The 26858-nt window shown below is 37.2% G+C and overlaps 1 protein-coding gene across 5 annotated transcripts in view; it reads right to left on the bottom strand.

Moving 5' to 3' along the window:
• Positions 1-26858, bottom strand: part of TRIM37 (tripartite motif containing 37) — a 185973-nt gene that overhangs the window by 61704 nt on the left and 97411 nt on the right. For all 5 annotated transcript variants that reach the window (XM_078064549.1, XM_078064567.1, XM_078064561.1 and 2 more), the window contains 4 exons: positions 17387-17566; positions 13549-13663; positions 12414-12632; positions 10987-11123 (listed from right to left, as the gene is read on the bottom strand). In XM_078064549.1, coding sequence (XP_077920675.1) covers positions 10987-11123; positions 12414-12632; positions 13549-13663; positions 17387-17566 — 651 coding nt within the window. The remainder of the gene's footprint in view (positions 1-10986; positions 11124-12413; positions 12633-13548; positions 13664-17386; positions 17567-26858) is intronic.

Genomic DNA, 26858 nt, shown 5'->3' with positions numbered 1-26858 from the left:
AAAAAAATACTCTCAAATGGAATCCCAAAAAAGATAAAAAGAATTACACATCATGGCAGAGTGGGATTTACCTCAGGAATGCAAAGTTGGTTTAAAATCCAAAAATCAGCTAACATATCATGCTGATAGAATAAAGAAAAACTACACAATCATCTGAATAGATGCTGAGTTTAATATATTGTTTAGATGATAGATAGAAAGATAATTTGACAAAAATCCAACACACTTTCACAATAAAAGCATTCAACTAACCAGAAATAGAAGGGAACTTCCTCAACCAGATAAAGAGCATCTACAGAAAACCCACAGCTAACACCATACTTAATGGTGTAGTTTCCCTCTAAGATCAGGAACAAGACAAAGATGTCCACTCCCACCAGTTCTATTCAACATTCTACTGGACACTCTAGCCAGTGAACTTAGAAAAGAAATAAAAAGCATCCAGTAAGGGGGTGCCTGGATGGCTCAGTTGGTTAAGTGTCCAACTCTTGATTTCCATTCAGACCATGATCTCAGGGTTGTGGGACTGAGCCCCACATGGAGTTCCCTGCTCAGCACAGAGTCTGCTTAAGATTCTCTCTCTCCCTCTCCCCCAACCCACATGCACACATGTGCTCTCTAAATAAATAAATCTTAAAAAAAAAAAGCATCCAGTAAGTAAAACTAAGTCTATTTACAGAAGCCATATTGTATACAGAAAAACTTTAAAAATTCACTAAAAAACGATTAGAACTAAAAAATGAATTGGCAAGGTTGCAGAACACAAAACTCAACTGAATTTCCACATACTTGCAAAGAACAATCCAAAAGGGAATTTCTAAAAAATTAATTAAAAATTAATAGTATAATAGTATAAAAATAATACTTAGGAATGATTTAACAAAAGAGGTGTTAAACATATACTCTGAAAAATACAAAACACTGTTGAAATATTAAAAACTTCTGCTTGGCAAAAGACTCTTTAAGAAGAAAAGACAAGAGCACAGGTAAAAGGAAGATAGTGGAGGAGTTGGAAGACCCTCGGTTTGCCTATCCCATGAATAAACTAGATTAACTATCAAATCATCCTCGATATCCTAGAGCTCAACCTGAAGACTGGCAGAACAAAGTCCACAACCAAAGGTAGATTAGAGGTTACACAGAAAAAGGTAGTTGCAGTTTGGGAGAGAAATAGATCATGGTCTCTGATGGGGAGGGAGTAGCAGTTGTACAAAAGGGTGAGAAACAGACTATCACACAGGGGAGCCCACACGGGGAAGACATCCTCATAGCAATTGACTTAGAAAGTGAGGGGGGGGGGTGCCTGGGTGGCTCAATCATTAAGCATCTGCCTTAGGCTCAGGTCATGATCCCAGGGTCCTGGGATTGAGCCCTGCCTCAGACTCCCTGCTTCTCCCTCTGCCTGCTTGTGTGCTCTCTGTGTTAAATAAATAAAATCTTTAAAAAAAAAAAAGAAAGAAAGAAACTGAGAGGGGCCCAATTTTGTGAGTTCTTGCAACCAGTGGGCTTAAAGCCTAAAGTTCTAAAGGTCAGCAGGGTGGGAAGGGATAGAGCCCAGAGGGCGTAGGGGCATTGGGGCTGCTCTTGGGAGAGAAGGCAGGCAAACAGCCCATGGACATACAGCATAGAAACAGTGAGGAACACAGTGGGGTGCACACAGTGGGGAAGTTATTTGCTCATCGCAGCGCCTGTCCCAGACAGGCAGCATTCACTGAGTGACCCCTCCAGGAAGAAAGAAACTGGCTGGTGTCATTTCCTTCTCCAGCCCCTCAGCATAAATAGAAAGCCACCTGTAGGAACCAGTACAGCACCAACACTCACCACCTAGCTTGCTTATACCAAGCCCCCTACCCTAGTGCTCCAGAAGAACCATCCTTCCCAGTCATGCTTCCCTCAGTCCCAGAAGACCAACCCAAAGCCCTGCCCACACCATGCCTCCTGACTGTGGAGTCTTGCCAGGCCTCAGTTCCAGTGGTGGTGGCAACAGGTCTCATTTCACAAGCGGACCAGAGCATACCTAGTTAAAACATGCCACATTCAGGCCAGGGACCAAACACTACCCACAAGAGACAAAGAAAGCATCTGCAGACAACTGGCCTGAAGGAAAGCATCCATGACACAACAGCAGAGTGGATGCACTACACAATGGAGACACTCATGAAAGCACCAGGCCCTGGGGAACAGGGGACACCACAGTGCAGGGCACTACAGGACCTCTTCATAAGGCCATTACCCTCAAGAACAGGAGACACAGTTGACCTTCCTAACACAGAGAAACAGGCAGAGGCATAGACAAAATGAGAAATAAGAGAGTGGAATTTGTCCCAAATGAAAGAACACGACACAGCCAGAGATCTAGGCAAAACAGACATAAGTAACATGCCTGCTGTAGAATTTAAAGCAATGATCACAAAAGTACACTCACTGGACTTGAGAAAAGAATGCAGGACATCAGTGAGACCATTAACACAGAGGTAAGTAATAACAGCAGAGATAAAGGGCTCAGTAAATGAAATGAGAAACATTCCTGATGGAATCTGATGGAACGAAGAATAGGCTGGAAGAAGCAGAAGAACGAATTAATGACCTAGAAGAAAGAGTAACAGAAAGTAATGAAACTTAACAAAAGAGAAAAAATAATTATGCAAAACAAGAACAGAAACAGGGAACTCAGTGACTCCGTCAAACATAGTTACATTCGTATTACAGGAATCCTAGAAGAAGAACATAGAGAAAAGGGAGCAGAGAATTTATCTTAAGAAATAATAGCTAAAAACTTCCCTAATTGGGGGAAGAAATCAGATTTCCAGAACCAGGGGCACAGAGAACTCTCATCAAAATCAACAAAAACATATCCACACCAAGATATATTATAATTAAAATGGCAAAATACAGGGACACCTGGGTGGCTCAGTCGGTTAAACATCTGCCTTTGGCTCAGGTCATGATCCCAGGGTCCTGGGATCCAGTTCTGCAGCAGCATCCTTGCTCAGCGGGGAGCCTGCTTCTCCCTCTGCCTGCCGCTCCCCCTGTTCATGCTTTCTAGCTCTTTCTCTCTCTGACAAAATAAATAAATATAAAAAAAATAAAATGGCAAAATACAGTAATAAAGAAAAAATATTAAAAGCAACAAGCCAAGGGTGTCTGGGTGGCTCAGTGAGTCGAGCACCCGACTCTGGATTTTGGCTCAGGTCATAATCTCATGGTGCTGGCATCCAGCTCCGTGTCAGGCTCCGGGCTCAGCGTGGAGTCTGCTGGAGATTCTCTCTCTCTCTCCCTCTCCCTCTGCCCCTCCTCCTGCTCACACACTCACTTACTCTCTCTCAAATAAATAAATAAATAAGTCTTAAAAAAAAAAAAGGCAGGAAGCCAAAAGAAGACAGTGACATACAAAGGAAACCCCATAAGGCTATCAACAGATTTTTAAGCAGAAACTTTCCATGCCAGAAATAAGTGGCAAATATCTTCAAAGTGCTGAATGGGAAAAATATGCAACCAAGAATACTATATCCAGAATTCAGAATAGAAGGAGAGATAAAGAGTTTCCCAGACAAACAAAAACTAAAGGAGTTTATAACCAGTAAAGTAGCCCTGCAAGAAATATTAAAGGCGACTCTTTGAGTAAAAAGGAAAGACTGAAAGTGACAGTATGAAGTTAGAAAACACAAAAGCAGTAAAAATGAACATTTTGTAAAAATTCAGTCAAGGAACTCACAAAATAAAAGGACGTAAATATGACACCATACACCTAAAACATGGGGAGAAGTAAAGAATGCCTTCAAACTTAAATGATCATGAACTTAATATATACTGCTATATGCAGAAGATGTTGTATACAAACCTAACAGTAACCACAAATCAAAAACTGTTAGTATGCAAAGAAAGAAATCCAAATATATCACTGAAGAAAACCAGAAAACCATGATAGACAAGATCAGAAAAAATCTTGAGAAACAACCTTAAAACAAGTAATAAAGTGGTAATAAAAATAATATCTATCAATAACTACTTCGAATGTAAATGGACTAAACACTCCAATCAAATGACATAGGGTAACAGAATGGATAAAAAACAAGACCCATCTATATGCTGCCTACAAGGGATTCATTTTTTTTAAATTTTTTTATTGTTATGTTAATCCCCATACATTACATCATTAGTTTTAGATGTAGTGTTCCATGATTCATTGTTTGTGCATAACACCCAGTGCTCCATGCAGAACGTGCCCTCTTTAATACCCATCACCAGGCTAACCCCTCCTCCCACCCCCTCCCCTCTAGAACCCTCAGTTTGTTTTTCAGAGTCCATCGTCTCTCATGGTTCGTACAAGGGACTCATTTTAACCTAAAGACACATGCATGTTTTTTTTTTTAAAGATTTTATTTATTTATTTGAGAGAGAGAGAATGAGAGAGAGAGAGCACATGAGAGGGGGAGGATCAGAGGGAGAAGCAGACTCCCCGCCGAGCAGGGAGCCTGATGCGGGACTCGATCCAGGGACTCCAGGATCATGACCTGAGCCGAAGGCAGTCGCTTAACCAACTGAGCCACCCAGGCGCCCCAAGACACCTGCATATTTAAAGTGCAGGGATGGAGGGGCACCTGGGTGATGCAGTTGGTTAAGTGTCCAACTCTTGGTTGCGGCTCAGGTCATGATCTCAGGGTTGTGAGATCAAGCCTCACGTCAGGCTCTGCACTCAGCGCAGAGTCCCTTAAGACTCTCTCCAGAGGCGCCTGGGTGGCTCAGTTGGTTAAGCATCTGCCTTTGGCTCAAGTCATGATCTCGGGGTCCTGGGATAGAGCCCCATGTTGGGTTCCCTACTCAGTGGGAATCTGCTTCTCCCTCTCCCTCTGCCCCTCTCCCCTGGTCATGGTCTCTCTCTCTCTTTCTTTCTCCCAAATAAATATATAAAAATCTTAAAAAAACAAAACAAAACCCTCTCACTCCATCTCCCTCTGCCCCTTCCCCCTGCACCCACTCTCTCTCAAATAAATAAATAACTTTTTAAAGTGAAGGGATGGAGAAACGTTCATCATGTAAATGGATGTCTAAAGAAAACTAGAGTAGCAATACTTGTAGCAAACAAAATAAACTTTAAAACAAAGACTGTAGGGGCGCCTGGGTGGCTCAAATGGTTAAGCATCTGACTCTTCATTTTGGCTCAGGGTTAAGAGACAGAGCCCTGGGTTGAGACACTGAGCCCTGCGTCAGACTCTCTCTCTCTCCTCTGCTCCCCCACCATCTCTCGCTCTTTCTCTCGATAAAAAACAAAACAAAACAAAAACTATAATAAGAGACAAAGAATGACACTATATAATAAAGGGGACAAGCCAACAAGCAGATATAACTATTATAAATATTTATGCACCCAACATAAGAGCACCTAAATACATGAAACAGTTAATAACAGAAATAAAGGAACTAACGGATAATAATACCAAGAGGACTTTAACACTCCACTTACATCAATGGACAAATCATCCAAACAGAAAATCAACAAGGAGGGGCGCCTGGGTGGCTCAGTCATTAAGCGTCTGCCTTCGGCTCAGGTCATGATCTCAGGGTCCTGGGATCGAGCCCTGCATCGGGCTCCCCGCTCAGCGGGAAGCCTGCTTCTCCCTCTCCCACTCCCCCTGCTTGTGTTCCCTCTCTGTGTCTCTCTCTGTCAAATAAATAAATAAAATCTTAAAAAAAAAAAAAAAAAGAAAATCAACAAGGAAACAATGGCCTTGAATGACACACTGAACAAGAGGGATTTAAAAGAGATATTCCGAACATTCCATCCTAAAACAGAATACATATTCTTGTCAAGTGCACACGGAACATTCTCCAGAATAGATCACATACTAGACCACAAAACAAGCCTCAAAAAATTCCAAAAGATCAAAGTCATAGTAAGCATCTTTTCTGACCAGAACGCTATGAAACTTGAAGTCAACCAAAAGAAAAAATCTGGAAAGAGCATAAAGACATGGAGGTTAAAGAATATGCAACTAAACAATGAATGGATCAACAAGGAAATAAAAGAAGAAATTAAAAAGTTCATGGTAACAAATGAAAACACAACAGTTCAAAACCTCTGGGACACAACAAAAGCGGTTCTAGGAAGAAGCTTATAGCAATATAGACCTATCTCAAGAACCAAGGAAAATCTCAAATAAACAATCTAACCTTACACCTAAAGGAGCTAGAAAAAGAACAACAAACAAAACCTAAAAAACCAGCAAAAGGAAGGAAATAATAAAGATTAAATTACATAGAAACTAAAAAACAGATCAGATCAATTAAATGAGCAGCTGATTCTTTAAATCAATAAAATTGATAAACCTCTAATCAGACTTATCAAGAAAACAAGAGAAAAAAACCCAAATAAATAAAATCACAAGGGGCACCTGGCTGGTTCAATCGGTAGTACATGCGACTCTTGATCCCAGAGTCGTGACTTCAAGCCCCACATTGGGTGTTGAGCCTACTTAAAATAAATACATACATACAACACATACATAAAATAAAATCACAAACAAGAGAAGAGAAATAACAATAAACAACACATAAAGACAATTGTAAAAGAATATTATGAAAAACCATATGCCAAAAAATTGAGCAACCAAGAAGAAATGGATACATTCCTAAAAACACATTACCTACCAAAACTGAAACAGAAAGAAACAGAAAATTTGAACATACTGATTATCAGCAAAGAAACTGAATTGTAATAAAAAAACTCCCAACAAACAAAAGTCCAGGACCAAATGGCTTCACAGGTGAATTATACCAAACATTTTAGAAAGTTAATACACCTATTCTCAAACTATTCCAAAAATAGAAAAGGAAGGATAGCTTCCAAATTCATTCTCTGAGGTCATCATTACCCTGATACCAAAACCAGATAAAGACACTACGAAAAAAGAGAACGACAGGGGGTGCCTGGGTGGCTCAGTCGGTTAAGCGTCTGACTCTAATGGTTTCAGCATCTATCTCTTGGTTTCAGCTCAGGTCATGATCTCAGTGATCCTGAGATGGAGCTCCACGTCTGGCTCTGTACTCAACGGGGAGTTTGCCTGAAGATTCTCTCCCTGTGCCTCTCCCACCACTCAAAAGCATGCACTCTCTATAATAAAATAAATAAATCTTTAAAAAAAACATGAACATAGATGCAAAAATCCTCAACAAAATACTAGCAAACTGAATCCAACAATACATTAAAAAAATTATTCACCACAATCAAGTAGGATTTTTTTTTTCTGGGTGCTATGTGACTCAATATTCACAAGTCAATCAATGTGATACATCACATCAATAAGAAAAAGGATAAGTGGGCGCCTGGGTGGCTCAGTTGGTTAAGCCACTGCCTTCAGCTCAGGTCATGATCCTGGAGTCCCGGGATCGAGTCCCGCATCGGGCTCCCTGCTCAGCAGGGAGTCTGCTTCTCCCTCTGACCCTCTCCCCTCTCATGTGCTCTCTCTCATTCTCTCTCTCTCAAATAAATAAATAAAATCTTTAAAAAAAAAAAAAAAAGAAAAAGGATAAGAAACATGACCATTTCAATAGACACAGAAAAAACATTGGACGAAGTACAACATCCATTCAGGATAAAAACCCCTCAAGAAAGTACGTGTAGAGGGAACATACCTCAACATAATTAAGGCCATATCTGAAAAACCCACAGCTAACATCATGGGGGAAAAACTGAGAGCCCTTCCCCTAAGGTCAAGAACAAAACAAGGATACCCACTCTCACCACTATTATTCAACATAGTACTGGAAGCCCTAGCCACAGCAATCAGACAACAAAAAAAGATAAAAGGCATCCAAACTGGTTTGGAGGAAGTAAAACTGTAACTATTTGCAAATGACATGACACTATACGCAGAAAAATCTTAAAAATTCCACCAAAAAACAATTAGAAGTAATGAATTCAATAAAGTTGAAGGACACAAAATTAATAGAGAAATCTGCATTTCTATATGCTAATATTGAAGCAGCAGAAAGAGAAATTAAGAAAACAATTCCATTTTTGATTGCACCAAAAATAAGATACCTAGGAATAAACCTAACCAAAGAGGTGAAAGACCTGTACTCTGAAAACTATAAAACACTGATGAAGGAAAATGAAGATGACACAAAGAAATGGAAAGACGTTCCATGCTCATGGATTGGAAGAATACTGTTAAAATGTCTATACTAGCCAAAGCAATCAAAATACCAACAGCATTTTTCACAGAACTAGAACAAAAAGTCCTAAAATTTGTATGGAGCCACAAAAGACCCCAAATAGCCAAAGCAATCTTGAAAAAGAAAGCAAAGCTGGAGGCATCACAATTCTAGACTTCAAATTATATTATAAAGTTGTAGTAATCAAAACAGTATGGTACTGCCATAAAAATAGACACATAGATCAATGGAACAGAATAGAAAACCCAGAAATAAACCCACAATTATATATATGGTCAATTAATCTCTGACAAAGCAGGGAAGAATATCTAACGGGAAAAAGTCTCTTCAACAAATGGTGCTGTTGGGAAAACTGGATGGCAACAAAAGAATGAAACTGGACCACTTTCTTACACCATACACAAAAATAAATTCAAAATGGATTAAAGACCTAAATATGAGACCTGAAACCATAAAAATCCTAGAAGAGAAGACAGACAGTAACTTCTTTGACATCAGCCAATGCAACCTTTTTTCTAGATAGATCTCCTGAGGCAAGGGAAACAAAAGAAAAGATAAACTACTGGGACTACATCAAAATAAAAAGCTTCTGGAAGGAAACAACAAAGGAAACAATTAACAAAACTCGAAATAAGTCAATCAGAGAAAGACATGTATCATATGACCTCACTGATATGAGGAATTCTTAATCTCAGGAAACAAACTGAGGGCTGCTGGAGTGGTGGGGGGTGGGAGGGATGGGGTGACCGGGTGATAGACACTGGGGAGGGTATGTGCTATGGTGAGCGCTGTGAATTGTGTAAGACTGTTGAGTCACAGACCTGTACCTCTGAAACAAATAATACATTATATGTTAAAAAAAAAGAAGAGGAAGAAGATAGCAGGAGGGGAAAAATGAAGGGGGGGGAATCGGAGGGGGAGACGAACCATGAGAGACTATGGATTCTGAAAAACAAACTGAGGGTTCTAGAGGGGAGGGGGGTGGGGGGACGGGTTAGCCTGGTGATGGGGAAAAAAAAAATCAACTGATGGAATGGGAGAAGATATTTGCAAATGACATATTGGATAAAGGGCTAGTATCCAGAATCCACAATGAATTCATCAAAATCAACATCCAAAACATAAATAATCTAATTCAAAAATGGGCAGAAGACATGAACACACATTTCTCCAAAGAAGACATACACATGGCCAAGAAACACATGAAAAGATGCTCAATATCAGTCATCATCAGGGAAATGAAAATCAAAACCACAATGAGACATCACTTGACACCTGTCAGAATGGCTAAAATCAAAAACTCAAGAAACAACAGATGGTGAGGATGTAAGGAAAGGGAAATCCTCACGCACTGTTGGTGGGAATGCAAACTGGTGCAGCCACTGTGGAAAACAGTATGGAGGTTCCTCAAAAAGTTAAAGGTAGAACTACCCTATGATCCAGCAATTGCACTACTGGTTATTTACCCAAAGAATACAAAAACATTAATTCAAAGGGATACACACACCCCTATATTTATAGCAGCATTATTTACAACAGCCAAGATATAGAAGCAGCCCAAGTGTCCACTGATGGATGAATAAAGAAAATGTGGTATATATATATGTATGTATACACACATACACACACACACAATGGAATATTATTTAGCCATAAAAAGAATGAAATTTTGTAATTTCAAACAACATGGATGGAGGTAAAGAGAATAATGCTACATCAGTCAGTAAGAAAGACAAATATAGGATTTCACTCATATGTTGAATTTAAGAAGAAAACAAACGAGGAAAGGTAAAAAAATGAAAGAGAGACAAACCAAGAAACAGACTCTTAACTACAGAGAACAAACTGATGTTTACCAGAGGGGAGGGGGATTGAGGGATGGGTAAAATAGGTAATGGGAGGGGAGGGAGATATTTACAGTCTCAAATTATGTCCCCAAAGGATGTTTGTTAATTACAAAGTGAAAAATTAGTAATTTTAGAGTAGAGAAATCTGGCAGACATTAGTTTACCCAAGTAATCTAATCAATTGTAATGGGACAGTTAAAAGACATGTGCCCTCCTGCCACTCCCTCGGATGATCCTCTGAAAAGGCTCTATCATCACTTCTCTAGTACTCCTGCCTCAAGTGTGAGGAAACATTCAGAGGACTCCCAAATTGAGGGACTTGCTACAGAATATCCGCTCTTTCTGAGAAGTATCAAAGTCATAAAAAATTAAAAAAAAAAAAAAGATTAAGTGACCCAGATTAAAGAAGATTAAGACTAAAGAAATTTAACTAAAAGCAACATACGATACCCGATTGGATCCTAGACCAGACAAAGGAAATCAATGGCAAATTTTTAAATGGTCACAGATTACAGTATTATATCAATGTTAATCCTGATTTTGATAACTATATTGTAGTTACATAAGAAACACAGTTGTTTTTAGGAAGTACACAATGAAAAGTATATTCACCTAATCGTGAAATTCTCAGACAAAAAAAAGTAGGAACACAAAATACTAACATCTGGGGAATTAATCTGGGCAAAGGGAATATGGGAACTGTTATTTAATATTTTTGTGACTTTTCTTAAATATGAAATAATTGCAAAATTAAAAATAAAATGAAAAACTAAATCTCATTTTGGAACCCAGAGATGAGAGGGAAGAAACTAATGGTCTTTCCTTCAAGCTCCCTCTTTATAGGAGATACTTTATAGCAAGTAAAAACGCTGAATATCCCCACTTTTAGGCCTAAGTTAATTAACACGCTTCTATTACTTCCCACTTAGATGCTTCATAGGGGTAGTTAATGTGAGACACTCACATAGTTTCTTCATCAATGTCATTTTCTTCCGTGTTACTCGTTGCTGTGGAGCTGGCAGAGGAACTGCTGCCATCAAGGTGATTCACTTCATCTTCCCCAACAAGATCCAGATCCAGATCTCCATCTGAAAGTTCATGCTAGATCAAGGCAAAGAAACAAGACTTCTATCTCAAATGTTTTTACTTAGCTGATCATCTGATCCAGCTGATGGACCAAGCACCAAAGAAGAATGTAATCCTCAGAATTCTCTGCTCCTGTGCAGAGGCAGCTGAGCCCTTGAGAGAAAAATCACACAACCACATCTGGTTCCACTAATAATTTACTGCTACCATTTTCAGCTGGGCCTTCAATGTCTCTGGAAATGCTTCATATATTCCATGTCAGCTGCCAATAAGGCTCTTCACAGGGTAACACTTCAAACCATCACTCCTCTAGTCCTACCTAACCTCTAATATCCCCAAGGACATCATAAAACTATCACTTATCTGCACAGAAAAACACACTGGTTATTAGTAAATACCCCCGAATTTTAGTGCCCTACCTGCAAACCCCACTGTTCCTTTAATTCATCCTATCAGAGGTTAACTGCTTCACCTGAGTGCTCCACTCCAACCACTCTTAGACCTCCTTAAATAGTTTGTCTTGTCAGTACCTTAACCTCACCTCTCTCTGCACTGGCTCCTTCATTTTAACACATACTTGAAGTCTCCCATCTTAAAAATAACAATTACAAACAAAACAAAACAAAACAAAAAACACCGTGTCTCTGCATCACTGTATTACTTTAAACAATAATAATCACTTCTTGAATTCTCATTCTGGTTGTGGTTTAGCTGGGATAAAACCTAGCTGTCTCCCAAATCCTAAATCATTCTACCTACATACACAAAAAAACTTTACTAGTTTTAGTGAACTGAAATAGAACACATTTTATAATTCCACAATTTATATAGTTTCCAGAATGTACATCCTTTTACTTTGTAGAATGTATAGTTTTCTAACAAATTAATTTTAGAACCTTGCAACACTTTGATTCAACAACTTCTGACTTACTAATATTTACAGAAGAGCATACACTAGTAATGAAAATAAATGGACAAGACTTTTAGTACACTGATACACAGAGTATACATAGAGGACACTATATACTCTATATTGGAAACCATAATCTTATTTCTCTTATAAAACACAAAATGAATCTAAAACAAGTCTAATTATTACATGATAATTTTTTTAACTTAAGCTTTATTTATTTTGAGAGAGAGAGAGAGAGAGAGCATGAGAGTGGGGGAAGGGACAGAGGGAGAGGAGAAAGAGAATATCAAGCAGACTCCCCTGAGCATAGGGCCCAACGTGGGGAAATCATGACCTAAGCCGAAATCAAGAGTCAGACGCTTAACTAACTGAGCCACCCAGGCGCCCCTTACATGATAATCTTCATTCTGAATCTTCTCTTCCTCTTCTTCATCCTCTTTGACCTCTCGTATAGAAGCTGTAGTAGGACCATCCTGAAGAAGCATATCCGTGCATGACACAGACTTCTTAGCACGTGTCTCAGGAGTGTCATCATTTTGGGGGCTAAGATGATTATCTGGTGGTGACAAATCTCTTGATTTCTGAGTTCGAGACAACTCAATAGTAAGTCTCTTTTAAAACAATAACAGCACAAATAAACATGAGTCAAAAGCAGTGCTTCACTGGTACAGTGAAAAATATTTTAAGTAAAAAAATATATCCAGATGTTTTAAAGCCATTTTTCAAACCATCTCTCTCACTCCCTCCTGGTGTTGCTTATGGAAAAATCTATGGCAAAAAAAAACTTGCCCCCTTTATTCTCATTCTTCTTCTCATATCCAGCATAAGCTACCCAAACAATTAGCAAACTGTACGGTAAATACAAGTAGTTTTAAATAGTATACTTATCATGAAAATCTCTCCAAGTATGTATTCATTCATACTTTCCTCTCTCATCTATTAACCCATTCTCAGCACTTCCATCCTTGCACTCCACCTCAATTTCCACTGGCAGAAAGAAACATTCCTTATATAACTTAGTTTACCACTCTAAGATAAAAATTCCTTAACTGATCCTCCCCAGGGCTCAATTCAGCAATAGTGAAAATTCAAGATGGGGTAATTTTCAATTACTCTATAGCTTAGAATCCTTTAAATTCAAGATAGCATGGAAAAGAGAAATACTCAAATCACTGAGAGCAACACAGAGTTTACCTCGAACGAGAGCAGCACTGTCCAATACAGCTTTATACAATGATAAAAATGTTCTATATCTGCAATGCCCAATACAAGCGCTTGAAATGTGGCTAGTGCAACTAAAGAACTGAATTTTTAATTTTAATTAAGTTCACACAGCCACACGTGGCTAGTGGCTAATGAACCAAGAGTGCAAAATTAGAGGCTCAAAGGTGGTACATAGATGGAGAATAAGGTAATTGGACTTTTCTACAAAATTACAAAAGAGGAATATCCAAAATCTAATTACAAATATAACAGGCCAGTAAGACTATGAATATGAAACACTAAACCCGTATGTTTTTTGCTTACCTCTTTAAGGTTATTTATTTGTTGGATATAGCTAGTTTGTGCAGCTTCCAATTGAGTAATATACCAATGCTGGTCCCGGCATTTTTGAAAGAAAGTTGGTGAACGAACCTGAAATCTTAAAAAAAGAGCTGCACATGAAACATGATCCAAACAGTAAAATATTATCAACTAAGCCTCGAATCTGTAACTATAAATTCTATAATTTTAAGTTTGATTACATTACAAGGCTAAAATTCAAAATGAACTCAGAGCTGTTGGTATTAACCATTTACACATATAGTTTACAAATTATAATGACATAACATTCTGAAAACTTATCTTCAGGTCAGTTGTCTAAACACAAACTATACTTTTCTATGGAAATAACATTACACATCATGGTTAAACTCCCAAACTCCTAAAGCATATTTATTATAATAATCTAGATCAAATACCATGTTGATCACGAGTTGGGAAGAAGACCATGCCATGCAGGAAAGAGGAAGCTAATGCTTTCTTTCCCCCTTTCTTGCTTAGGTCAGACCCTACAAAAATAGGCAAAGTTTGTTTTAGACACTGCTCTTTTTCTTTCCCGCTTTCATCTCATGTTCCCATATTTCTTACTCCCCAGTAAAAAAAAAAAACAAAAACTCCCTTAAAGGGTCAACTACCTGGGACTGCTTTACTGTCCCCCAAAAGAGTTGCACACTCTAAATAACCTATATTCCCAACCCCTCCAGATGGCAGCTTAAAATCAGTTCTCCATACATCACAATATGGCATATTTCAGCATGGGTTAGGGAAAAAAACCAAGTATATTAAAGGATTTTAATGGATAAATGATAGGATCTCAATCTATTCAGAGTTATCTGTACTTTTATTTATTTATTTATTTTTGGTGGGCAGCAAAGCAAGGTTTATTGAGCAATAGCAAAGTGATAGTACAAAGCTCCCAAGGAGGGAGGGGACCTGAAGGGGTTGCCCTATCTGTACTTTTAAAACCCTAATACTTACTAATGCAAAAAATCTCTACCTATTTTATTTTAGATAAGCGAACTTGAGTCTATTCATAGTGAAAAAAAAATATATAGCAATATGTAAAGAGGTTTCTAAAGAATGGAAGAGTCCCAAGAGGCAAGACTAACTTGGAAGCCTACAAATCATCCTTCAAGTCTTGCCACCGTTACGTTAAATATCATTCTATTTTTCTGTAGGATTTTACAGCTAGTATAGGAATCTACTGACCATCTAGTTATCTGCAGCAGATAACGATTTTCAGGCAAAGATACTTATGCTTTAGAGGATAGAGATTATTCACTCAACCACTATCCTAAGTGGATACTGCCCAGTCAGTATACATCGGTAAGACTTTCAAAAGGACATTATTATCTTTGAATAACTAATGAGCTATAGTCAATTATGAACATTACTGTTAGTCAGTATCTGTGTCATTAAAACAAAAGCAAGCATCAGGTAAAATTCCTTAACTTCCTCATTTAACAAAAGGAGAATAAAATACATACTTATTCATACGTAGTTATAGAAAAACCTTAAGTAACTTTCTTTTTTTTTTATAAAGTATGTTCCACACCCAGTGTGGAGCCCAACTCGGGCTTAACTCATGACCCTGAGATCGAGACTTAAGCTGAAATCAAGAGTTGGACACTTAAGGGGCGCCTGGGTGGCTCAGTCGTTAAGCGTCTGCCTTCGGCTCAGGTCATAATCCCAGGGTCCTGGGATCGAGCCCTGCACTGGGCTCCCTGCTCAGTGGGAAGCCTGCTTCTCCCTCTCCCACTCCCCCTGCTTGTGTTCCCTCTCTTGCTGTGTCTCTCTCTGTCAAATAAATAAATAAAAACCTAAAAAAAAAAAAAAAAAGTTGGGACACTTAACTGACTGAGCCACCCAGGTGCCTTTTAAGTAACTTTCTAATAAGTACATATAAAATTCCATCAGAATCTTAAATTGAGGCTTAAATTTTCAGCAATCTCTCATTACGTAAGTATTATGAGTAATAAGACAATTCAAAGCCTCCTCTCCACAAATCCTACAGCAATTTATTTTCTACTGCTATTACAGCACTATCTTGTAAAATATATTTTTTTTATCTGCCCATTTCATCTTGAGTTTCCTGAGAACAAAACCAATGTCTTATTCTTTCTTAATATTAACCCAGTGCCAGGCACAGACTCAGTAAATGTTGCTGAATAAATGATAATAAAACATCAAAATAGGGATCTGTTCCTGTCCTAATATTCAAGTCTACCAGGAAAAGCTTTGTTATAAATAGGGCTGGCTTAAATAGAGACTAGAAGTTTGGCTACACTGAATTAAAAAAGGGAAACTCTATTGCACAGATTACCACCAAAAGATGCAACATGAATGACTCCAATAAGGAGAAGACTAAGGCTTTTGTAGGTTGGTCAAAGTGATGGTTGAATAATTTTGCAATCCTCTCTATGGTTAAAGTGTGGAATAGCAACAAATTATTTCTTTTGGCAAATAATTTTTAAAAATACAAAAACCCTGAAAGGTTATAAAATTATAAAATGGGAGTTAAAATAATTCCCCAAAAGATGACAAACACATGAATCTTTTTTTTCCTACATTGAAAATGCAATAATCTTTTCTCACTTCTTTATTCTCCCAGAAAGATTATGAAGAACACATACTAATAAAGTTTAATATAACAATAACTCATACAGCACCCTCCAGAACAAAGAGCTCAGAATAAGAGAAAATTTTTTTTTTTTTTTTTAGATTTTTATCTATTTGTAAGAGAGAGAGAGAGGCAGGCAGAGGAAGAAGCAGGCTCCCCGCTGAGCAAGGAGCCTGATGCGGAACTGGATCCCAACACCCTGGGATCATGACCTGAGCCGAAGGCAGATGCTTAACCGACTGAGCCACCCAGGTGTCCCAGAATAAGAGAAATTTAAGAGTGTATCAAATCACTTCCAAGGAAAATAGCTTTGAAAACTGTTTTGATGGAAACTTCTTAAACTGCTAAACACTGTTCAAAACATAATTGGATCTACTTTTTTAATACTCAAGTTCTCATTTTCATCATCAAATTAAAACCATGTAATGATGCTCCAAAATGTCTGACTTGTAAAGGGTACAACCTGTAAAGGGTACAACATTAAACAGGGCCATTGTGGTTTTATAGTTAGCATTTACGTTGTCCTTTCTTGCAAATAACACCCCAACTACTATCACTTAGTTTGTTTTCATCAATTTTCATCTCTATTCCCTTACTTTTAAATTGCTGTTATCTAGAAGAAACTGAAAATTATTTTGAGTTTAAGCTTGTAAAACCAGTCACCCAAATATACAATGTCAAGTGAAAAAAATAAGCACTCGATCCCTATTTTTGTATTTCCAAATGGTGAGGTTACTAGAAGTTCACTAGATAAATAAATGGAACATTATTTATTGGAAGTAGTGGTTTCCTTTTTATGGAATTACTAACTAGATGTCAAACGCATTTCTAAGTTATATTACTCACTACACAGGGCTCCTGAAATGAAATAGTTAAAAACATAATAAGATTATAGTTAGTATAAATTTCAACATTCATCTCTGGTAAATGAATAAACTACTTTTTTGAGAGCGAGCGAGAACATGTGCACATGTGTCAGTAGTGGGGGAAGGGCAGAGGGAGAGCGAGAGAACCCTAAGCAGGATCCAGGCTGGGCGGGGCTTGATCTCACAACCCTGAGATCATGACCTGAGCTAAAATCAAGAGTCAGACACTTAACCCACTGAGCCACCCAAGCACCCCAAATAAATAAACTCTAAAATAAAGTTCTGATGACATTATTCCCCCATGATAAAAACAACACTAGCAAATGTTTCTTATTACCTTAAAATCACTGTATCATTTTGTCGATTCAAGTATCCTTCATTTGCAAGTAAATCCAAACGGAAAAATCTATTATAACCCCAGCATTCTCCAACTTCAAAGTCAGATGCAAATTCTCGAATGATATTTTTGGTAGGATCATTGCAGGACTGATGAACCATCTCTACACGATACTCATATCTAAAATTGAAAAACAAACTATTAATACAGAGTTAATAAACAAGAAGACAGACATATCAAAACATTAAGTAGGTCATTAAGTTATTACCTGAGAAGAAACTTATCGATATATACAAGTTACTTTTCTTTCAGAAATGACTGTATCATTTCTAAAGACACCAGTTTTGTAAATGGGCTACCACAACATGATTGGCACTAGGTCCTTTTTTCCTCTTAAAAATGTTTATCAATATAGCAGGTATAAAGTAGCACCTCAAAAAATAAATTCTGTATAAAACAGTACTTTCAAAGTTACTTTTGTTTTAGCAAAGCTACATATTTTTCCACATATTTATTACCTATATATCCTCACATATAAATATTCTGCCATTTCCACTGAGGTTCACCTCCATGCAATTATAAAGTAAATAATAAATTTTTAAAAACTATATTATTCCAATTCGTTTGAATAACTTGTGTTCAGAAATTCAAGCCTACAAAATTTTCTAACTGAAAATAAGTATACATTGAGAAATCCAATATACTCAGATTTCCATAACTTATATTACATAAAACTCCAAAGTCTTCTTACTAAGAAAGTACTGTTAAATAAGACAGAAAAATGAAAAAATAAAGATAACCAGAAGGAACAATCAACAGTAGCCATAAAGCTTCCCTTTTTAGTGGAGATACACTTTAAAGGAAAAACACAATAGCTTACAACCTGCTATTTCTGCTGGCAAAATTAAGGGAAAAAACTGCAGCTCCTTACCTACAAATATCAGATGTGAAAATTTCTTTAAGTACTGTCAAAATGATTTTTATATTAGTGTCACTCACAATACATTATCAAGATTGATAGCACAAAGAACTAACCAATACATAAGTTGTGATATTTTGTCCGCTTCTAAGGAAGTCATGACTCTAGCTCTGTAGTATAAAAGGTACCATTAAATGTCCAGAAATAAACACAAATATCCATGCACAATTGTTTTTGACAAGGGTGCCAAGATCATTCAATGGGGAAGAAAAAGTCTCTTCAACAAAAATGATGCTGAGAAAACTGGATAGCCACATGCAAAAGAATGAAGCTGGACCCTTAACTAATTCCATATACAAAAATTAACTCAAAATGGATAAATGACCTAAATATAGGGGCTTAAAACTATAAAACTCTCAGAAGAAAACACAGGGGTAAATCTTCACGAATTGACTGAATTTGGCAATGCATTTGTAGATTTAATTCCAAAAGTATGAGCAACAAAAGGAAAAAAAAGATAACTTGAACTTCATAAAAATTTAAAACATTGTACATCAAAGGACATAATCAAGAAAGTGAAAGGACAAACCTACAGAATGGGAGAAACTACTGTCAAATCCTACAAATCACCTGATAAGGGTTATTTAAGCATTCAAAATATATAAGAAATTTCTATAACTCAACAAAAAGGCAAGCAACCCCATTTAAAAATGGGAAATAGACTTGAATAGACATTTCTCCAAAGGTATAATAATGGTCAATAAGCACATGAAAAGATGCTCAACTTCACTGACCATTAAGGAAATGCAAATCAAAACCACAATGAAATACCACTTCATACTTACTGGGATGTCTCTAAAATATAATTAAAAATGGAAAATTAAGTGTTGGTGAGGATGTGAAGAACTATGAACTCTCATACAGTGCTGGTAGGAACACAGAATTGTATAGCCACTGTGGAAAAGCTTGGCAGTTCCCCAAAAATGTTATAAACACAGAATTACCATAAAACCCAGCAATTCCACAACTAGGTATATATTCAAAAGAAACAAAAACATATGTCCATATGAAACCCGTACATGAATATTTACAGCAGGATTATTCATAATAGCCAAAAGTTGGATACAACCCAAATTGTCCATCAACAGATGAATGGGTAAACAAATTGAAGTACATACATAAAATGGGATATTATTCAGTCATATAAAGGAATGAAGTTCTGGTATATGCTTTACATGGGTGAACCTTGAAAATACCATGCTAAGTGAATAGAAGCCAAACACAAAAGGTCCTATTGTAGGATCTTTTATATGAAAAATCTACAATAGGCAAAAACACACAGAGAAAAAAAGGAGAGTTGTAGTTATCTACGTATGGGGGAAGAAAGAAACAGGGAGTGTTTACTTAATGGGTATGGGGTGTTCTGGGGTAATGAAAACATTCTGAAAATACAGGGAGGTGATGGTCGTCTCTGTAAATGTACTAAATGCCACTGAACTATATATTTTAGAATTGTTAACTATGTGTTACGTGAATTTCACCTCTAAAAAATTAACTTTTTACTTCTACTTTTAAAATGAGTAGTGAAAAACTCGAAACACATGAGAAACAATCAAGAATACTGAAAATCGGGGGCGCCTGGGTGGCTCGGTCGTTAAGCGTCTGCCTTCGGCTCAGGTCATGATCCCAGGGTCCTGGGATCGAGCCCCACATCGGGCTCCCTGCTCTGCGGGAAGCCTGCTTCTCCCTCTCCCACTCCCCCTGCTTGTGTTCCCTCTCTCGCTGTGTCTCTGTCAAATAAATAAAATCTTTAAAAAAAAAAAAAAAAAGAATACTGAAAATTGGGGGGGCATTAATGCCGATGGTTAATTATATCCAGTATCAAAACAGATAAAAGTTTAAAATCAATATAAAAAAGTGAAAAGTCACTTTGTATGAAAAACCATATAATGTTTGAAAAAAGATCATTCCTTCACTGGCATTAGTTCTTTAAAATCATGACAGATATAGACCTATGTTTCTAACAAATGTGGGAATTAATCCAAGTTAAATTAGTTACAAAGCATCTCAACCCCAATCTTAGATAAAACTAAAACCTTAAATTTGAAGAGTCCAACTTAAATTCTTTCCTTCTATCAAACCGAAGGTCTGAATAAATACGACAACTGTTAACGTAAAAATTTTAGTTATTACATTTACTCTCCCAGGGAAAGTTCAACTTCCTTTAAGCAACTCAAAGAAATTCCCTTCTCTAAAACAAGGCACTCAGCAAAGACTATTAAAAATCAATTCCAGGATGTCACTCATATGCAAATTTTCTCTGAAAGCCTATACATGTGTATACTAACACACACCTGTAGAGAGATACTTAAGCATAATGAAATTATGAGAGTACCTCTGCAGCATCCCAGGTGATATTAAAATCTACTAGATAATGACACAATGATTTAAGTTTTTATTCCATATTTTGGCAGTTAAACTACTTTACTGTTCAACTCTGAATTCCATAATTGAATGACATTTTATTATTAATGAAAAAGTATTCGAACTCTTCTCTAGGCTTATTGAAGTGTTAAGAGAATTAAGAGATAATAAGATGTCATTTTATCAGAACAGAAAGGTCTGAGGTATTTAGATAATATCTAACAATTATACAAATTCTAATCTTTTTTCAGCCTTAGTATCCTAATATTTCATTTTCATTGAGAACATTATGGTGTAAGACAATGTGAACTTTAAGTTCCTGAAGTGTATATGGTCAACAATAAAAGCACAGAGATGAAATCAGTACCAAAGGCAACAGAAATATCACAAAATCTACATTATCAGTGAGAGAAAAAGGGGAAACTTCCCAAGGCAAGAAACAGAGGTAGATCAAGAAATAGCTTAATCAAGAGACAAGGAGAAGCCCAAGATTTAATGGTAGCGACAGGGACATGAACGAAATCCCGCAATCACTGAGCTTCCTATAATTCTGCCCATAATCAACCACCTTCCAACCAAAATGGCTGATTTCAGAGAATCAAACAGAGCCTAGTAGTTAAGAACAAACAATACAGAGACCAAAAAATCTGTGTTAAATAGATTGCTGTTAAACAATGCTGATCTTGAGTGAATAATTTAACTAAGCCATCACTGTATTACCATCTGTGAAATGGGACTAATAATATAACCTATAGCTCACAAGATGGTGATAAAGCCAAGTGAGTATGTAAAGCACAGTGCTTGGTGCAAAGTATATACTTAGCAGTTAGCTGTTATAATAACAATACAGGTGAGTCCACTGTTTCAGATCATACAGGACATTTGGAGCAGAGCTATAACTAGAACATACTTATAATTCAAAGGCCAGAATCCTTCCCATATTACTAACATTATTCATAGTTTGACTCATCAGTAGTGACAAGAATATTCTGCATTAAGGTTAGTCTATGCCAGAGGTTGTTAAAGTGTAGCTTGTGTGCCCCTGAGGGGTCAGTTCCTATATGATCCTTTTAGGAATCCAAAATGTCAAAACCAGTATCGTAATACTGTTCGTCCCTTTCATGTGGACATTTGCACTAATGGTACAGAAGAATGGTGGTTAAAAATGTACCAGTAGCCATATTATTCAGTGCTATACACTTTCAGACAGGGGAAAAAAATGCCAGTGTCCCTCAGTAATGTCTTTGATGTAGCAAAATTGTTAACTGCTATTAAACCTCAACTCTTGGTATCACAAAATGGGAAACACACATAAAGTACTTGAGGAAATAACTTTAACTGAGTTGCAAGTTCATTAGCCATATTTTTTTGTGAAACATCAAATGAACAACAAACCATGGTTATTCAGTTGTAGACACCTGGCAGACATTTTCTGGACCAAATTAATGAAAAAAAAAATGCCAGTATTGGTTGTCAATGACAAAACACAAGCTTTCAAATAAAAAATCATAATTCTGGAAAATCTGTATGTGCTACATGAGCTTAAAAGCTTTCTAATACTTCAAGACTCTCCTTAAAAAAAAAAAAAGAAAAAGAAGACTCTCCTGATGAAAATGCTAGTATCAATGAATGTAATTTTTTGATATCACATAATGAAATGTGTCAGCCACATATTTAGTAAACTATTATTTTCCAAATGATCAATACATGAGTAAAAGATCCATTCAAAGTACAAGACAAACCAATGGAGTTCTTATTGTTTGTTTTTTTTGAGTAAACAGCTTTAATGAAGTGTAACAAAGAAAGCTGCACATATTTGAAGATTACGATTTGGTATAAAGTATACAATCTGGTTGGTAATTTATGTGTGTATACACACACACACATATATACATACCCATGAAACCATCACCACAATCAAGATACTACTGGGAGATACTTCCTCTCCCAGTTTCCTCTGCCTTTTGTACTTCCCTCCCTTAACTTCTCCCTCCACTTAACCCCAGCCTTGTCTGTCCCTCCATCTCCAAACAACTACCTATCTGCATTCTGTCACTACAGATCAGTTTGCATTTTTCTAGAGTTTTACCTAAGTGGAATCATATACATGCTCTTTTTCTTAGTTTCCTTCATGAATAATTTAAAAGGTATTCATGTCGTTGCATGTATCAACAGTTCATTAGTTTTTTTTTTTTTTTTTTTTTTAAGATTTTATTTATTTATTTGACAGAGAGAGACACAGCAAGAGAGGGAACACAAGCAGGGGGAGTGGGAAAGGGAGAAGCAGGCTTCCCACAGAGCAGAGAGCCTGATGCGGGGCTCGATCCCAGGACCCTGGGATCATGACCTGAGCCAAAGGCAGATGCTTGACCTGAGCCACCCAGGCGCCCCAACAGTTCATTGGTTTTTATTGCTGAGTGGTATTCCATTGTATGGACACACCAAAATTTATTTACCATTCAGCTGTTGATGGAAATTAGAGTTGATTCTGTTTGGCTATTACAAACAAAGATGCTATGAATATTTGTGTAAAAGTCTTTGTATGGACATATAGTTCCTTTTCTCTTGGGTAAATGTCTAGGAGTGGTTTAGTTGAGTCATATAGTAAGTGTACATTTAATTTGTTAACAATCACCAAATAGTTTACAAAAGTGGTTGTATCATTTTACATTCCCAGGAGGAATGTACAAGACTTCAAATTTCTATATATTCTTGCCAAAACTTGGCATGATCTTTTTAATTTTGGCCATTCCAATGGGATATAGTGGTATTCATACTGTTTATACGTTTCCATTTCCCTAATAATTAATGCACTAGAGTATACTGGTATCATATTGATTGCAAATTTCTATTTCCCTAATGACCAATGCTATTAATCATCTTAAATAGGCTTATTTTGCCATCAATATATCTTCCTCAGTGAGGTGTGTGACAAATGTTTTGTCCACATGGGGAAGGGAGCTTGCTTATTTTTTTTATTGTTGAGTTTTGAGTTCCTTATATATTCTGGATAAAAGTCCATGCAATTTGTGCACTACTGGGTATTCACCCCAAAGACACAGATGTAGTGAAAAGAAGAGCCATATGCACCCCAATGTTCATAGCAGCAATGTCCACAATAGCCAAACTGTGGAAAGAGCCGAGATGCCCTTCAACAGATGAATGGATAAAGAAGATGTGGTCCATATATACAATGGAATATTACTCAGCCATCAGAAAGGATGAATACCCAACTTTTACATCAACATGGATGGGACTAGAGGAGACTATGCTAAGTGAAATAAGTCAAACAGAGAAAGTCAATTATCATATGGTTTCACTTATTTGTGGAATATAAGGAATAGCATGGAGGACATTAGGAGATGCAAGGGAAAAAATGAAGGGGGGGAAATCAGAGGGAGAGATGAACCATGAGAGACTATGGACTCTGAGAAACAAACTGAGGGTTTTAGAGGACAGGGGGGTGGGGGGGGGACGGGTTAGCCCAGTGATGGGTATTAAGGAGGGCACGTACTGCATGGAGCACTGGGTGTTTTATGAAAACAATGAATCGTGGATCACTACATCAAAAACTAATCATGTATGGTGACTAACATAAAAAAAAAAAAAAAGTCCATGCAATCTGAAGAGAACTTTATGGTTTTCTATGAAATCTAATAAATGTGTTCTTTTGTACATTGTGCTTTTGGTTTATAACTAAAATATCATTGCCTAAACCAAAGTCAGATATCTCCTAGAAGTTTTATTGTTTTAGAATTTAAATCTAGGGGCACCTGGGTGGCTCAGTCGTTAAGCATCTGCCTTCAGCTCAGGGGTGATCCCAGAGTCCTAGGGAACGAGTCCCACATAAGGAGCCTGCTTCTCCCTCTGCCTGCCACTCCCCCCTGCTCATGTGCTCTCTCTCTCTCAAATAAATAAAATCTTAAAAAAGAATTTAAATCTAGGATTAGTCAATTTTCAGTTAGTTTACATATGTAGTATGAGCTATGGATACGAGTTTATGTTTTTTTGATTACAGATAGCCAAGGACCAAGACTATACTCCCTCCGCAGGATTGCCTTCGCATCTTTATCAAAAATCTATCCTGATGAATGTGGGTTTATTGCTGGACTCATAGTATATTCCATTCATGAATTTTTCTTTTTTTTTTTTTTTTTTAAAGATTTTATTTATTTATTTGACAGAGAGAGAGACACAGCGAGAGAGGGAACACAAGCAGGGGGAGTGGGAGAGGGAGAAGCAGGCTTCCCGCGGAGCAGGGAGCCCGATGCGGGGCTCGATCCCAGGACCTGGAATCATGACCTGAGCCGAAGGCAGACGCTTAACGACTGAGCCACCCAGGCGCCCCCATGAATTTTTCTAACCTTATGCTAATACTATGCTATATTAATACTGTAGCTTTATTGTAAGTCATGTAGATTTAGACATCAAATTTTGTTTTGATTTCAATGATTTTCTCTATTTTTCAATTTTTATTTCATTGCATTCTACTTTGATCTTTTTTAAAAAAAAAGATTTTATTTATTTGACAGAGAGAAGAGAGAGAGCGCCTACAAGCAGGGGGAGCGGCAGGCAGAGGGAGAGGAAGAAGTAGGCTCCCTGCTGAGCAGAGACCCTGGGATCATGATCTGAGCTGAAGGCAGACGCTTAACCATCTGAGCCACCCAGGCGCCTCTTCTCTCAGGTTTTGCTTCATGTATTTTGAAGATCTGTTCCTGGGGCATAAACATAAGTACATGTCATATGTCCTCATTAACTGATCCTTTTATTGCTATGAAATAAACTTCTTTATCTCTGGTAATATTTGCTTTGAAATCTAACATACTTTTGACTAGTACTAGTATGGTGTTATCTTTCTATTTAAAGTGTGTTTCTGGGGTGCCTGGGTGGTTCAGTCGTTAAGCGTCTGCCTTCGGCTCAGGTCATGATCCCAGGGTCCTGGGATAGAGCCCTACATCGGGCTCCCTGCTCGGCAGGAATCCTGCTTCTCCCTCTCCCACTCCCCCTGCTTGTGTTCCCTCTCTTGCTGTCTTTCTCTCTCTGTCAAAATAAATAAATAAGATATTTAAAAATAAAAAATAAAAAAAATAAAGTGTGTTTCTTCTGGGCAACGTAATCTTGAGTTTTGCTTTTTTAGCCAATCTGACAATCTCTACCTTTTAACTGGGTGTTAGATCATTTACATGAATGCACTTTGGTATTCATCCTATCTGTTCATTACCTAACTTTTTCTGTCTTAAGTAGTTGTTTGTAATTCCATTTTATCCCCTTTTTTGCTTTATTAGCTATATGTCTGTCATTTTAGTAGTGGCTTTATAGTTTATGGTTGTGGTATTACCCCCTACCCCAAGATATTCACATCCTAATCCCTGGAATGTGTGACTGTTACTTTTTATAGCAAAAAATGGGAGCATACAGCTATGATTAAGCTAAGGATCTTCAGATAAGGGAACCATCCTAGATAATCCATGTAGACCCTAAATGTAATTATGAGAGTCATTTTTAAGAGGAAAGCAGAGAAAGATCTGACAAAGAAAAAAAAAAGACAAGGCAGTGTGATCGAAGGCAGAAATAGATAGGAGTGATGTAGTCACAAGCCAAGGAATGCTGGCAGCCCCAGAAACTAAGAGTCAAGGAATGGATTTTCCCCTAGTGCCTCTGGAGCTAGTACAACCCTACTGAAAACCTCATTTGGGGCTAACAATAGTTTTTGGATTTCTGGCCTCTAGAAGTATGAGGGAAGACAATTTCTATTATTTTAAGTTGCCACGTTTGCGCTAATTTACTATACAGCAGTATATATCTTTAAATCATCAGAGTCTAGCTTTGTTAGACCACTTCACATACACTGTCAGAATATTCTATTTCCGTGCTTTACCCTTTTGGCCTTTACACTTTTGTTGTCAGATACTTTACTTCTTTATATATTTTATAAATTCCAAAATACAATGTTATCATTGTTTAAACAGCCAATTATCATTTAAAGTTATTTACATAATGGAGAAATTTTTTAAATTTACCCATGCAATTTCAATTTCTGGTACTCTTCATTCCTTTGTTTAGATTCTGAAGTCCGACTGGTATTATTTTTCCTTTTATCTGAAGCATGTACTTTAATATTTCACATAG

This window comes from Halichoerus grypus, chromosome 2 (genome assembly GCF_964656455.1).
Source record: "Halichoerus grypus chromosome 2, mHalGry1.hap1.1, whole genome shotgun sequence".
NCBI classification, from domain to species: domain Eukaryota; kingdom Metazoa; phylum Chordata; class Mammalia; order Carnivora; family Phocidae; genus Halichoerus; species Halichoerus grypus.
This window is presented reverse-complemented; position numbering and strand designations above follow the sequence as displayed.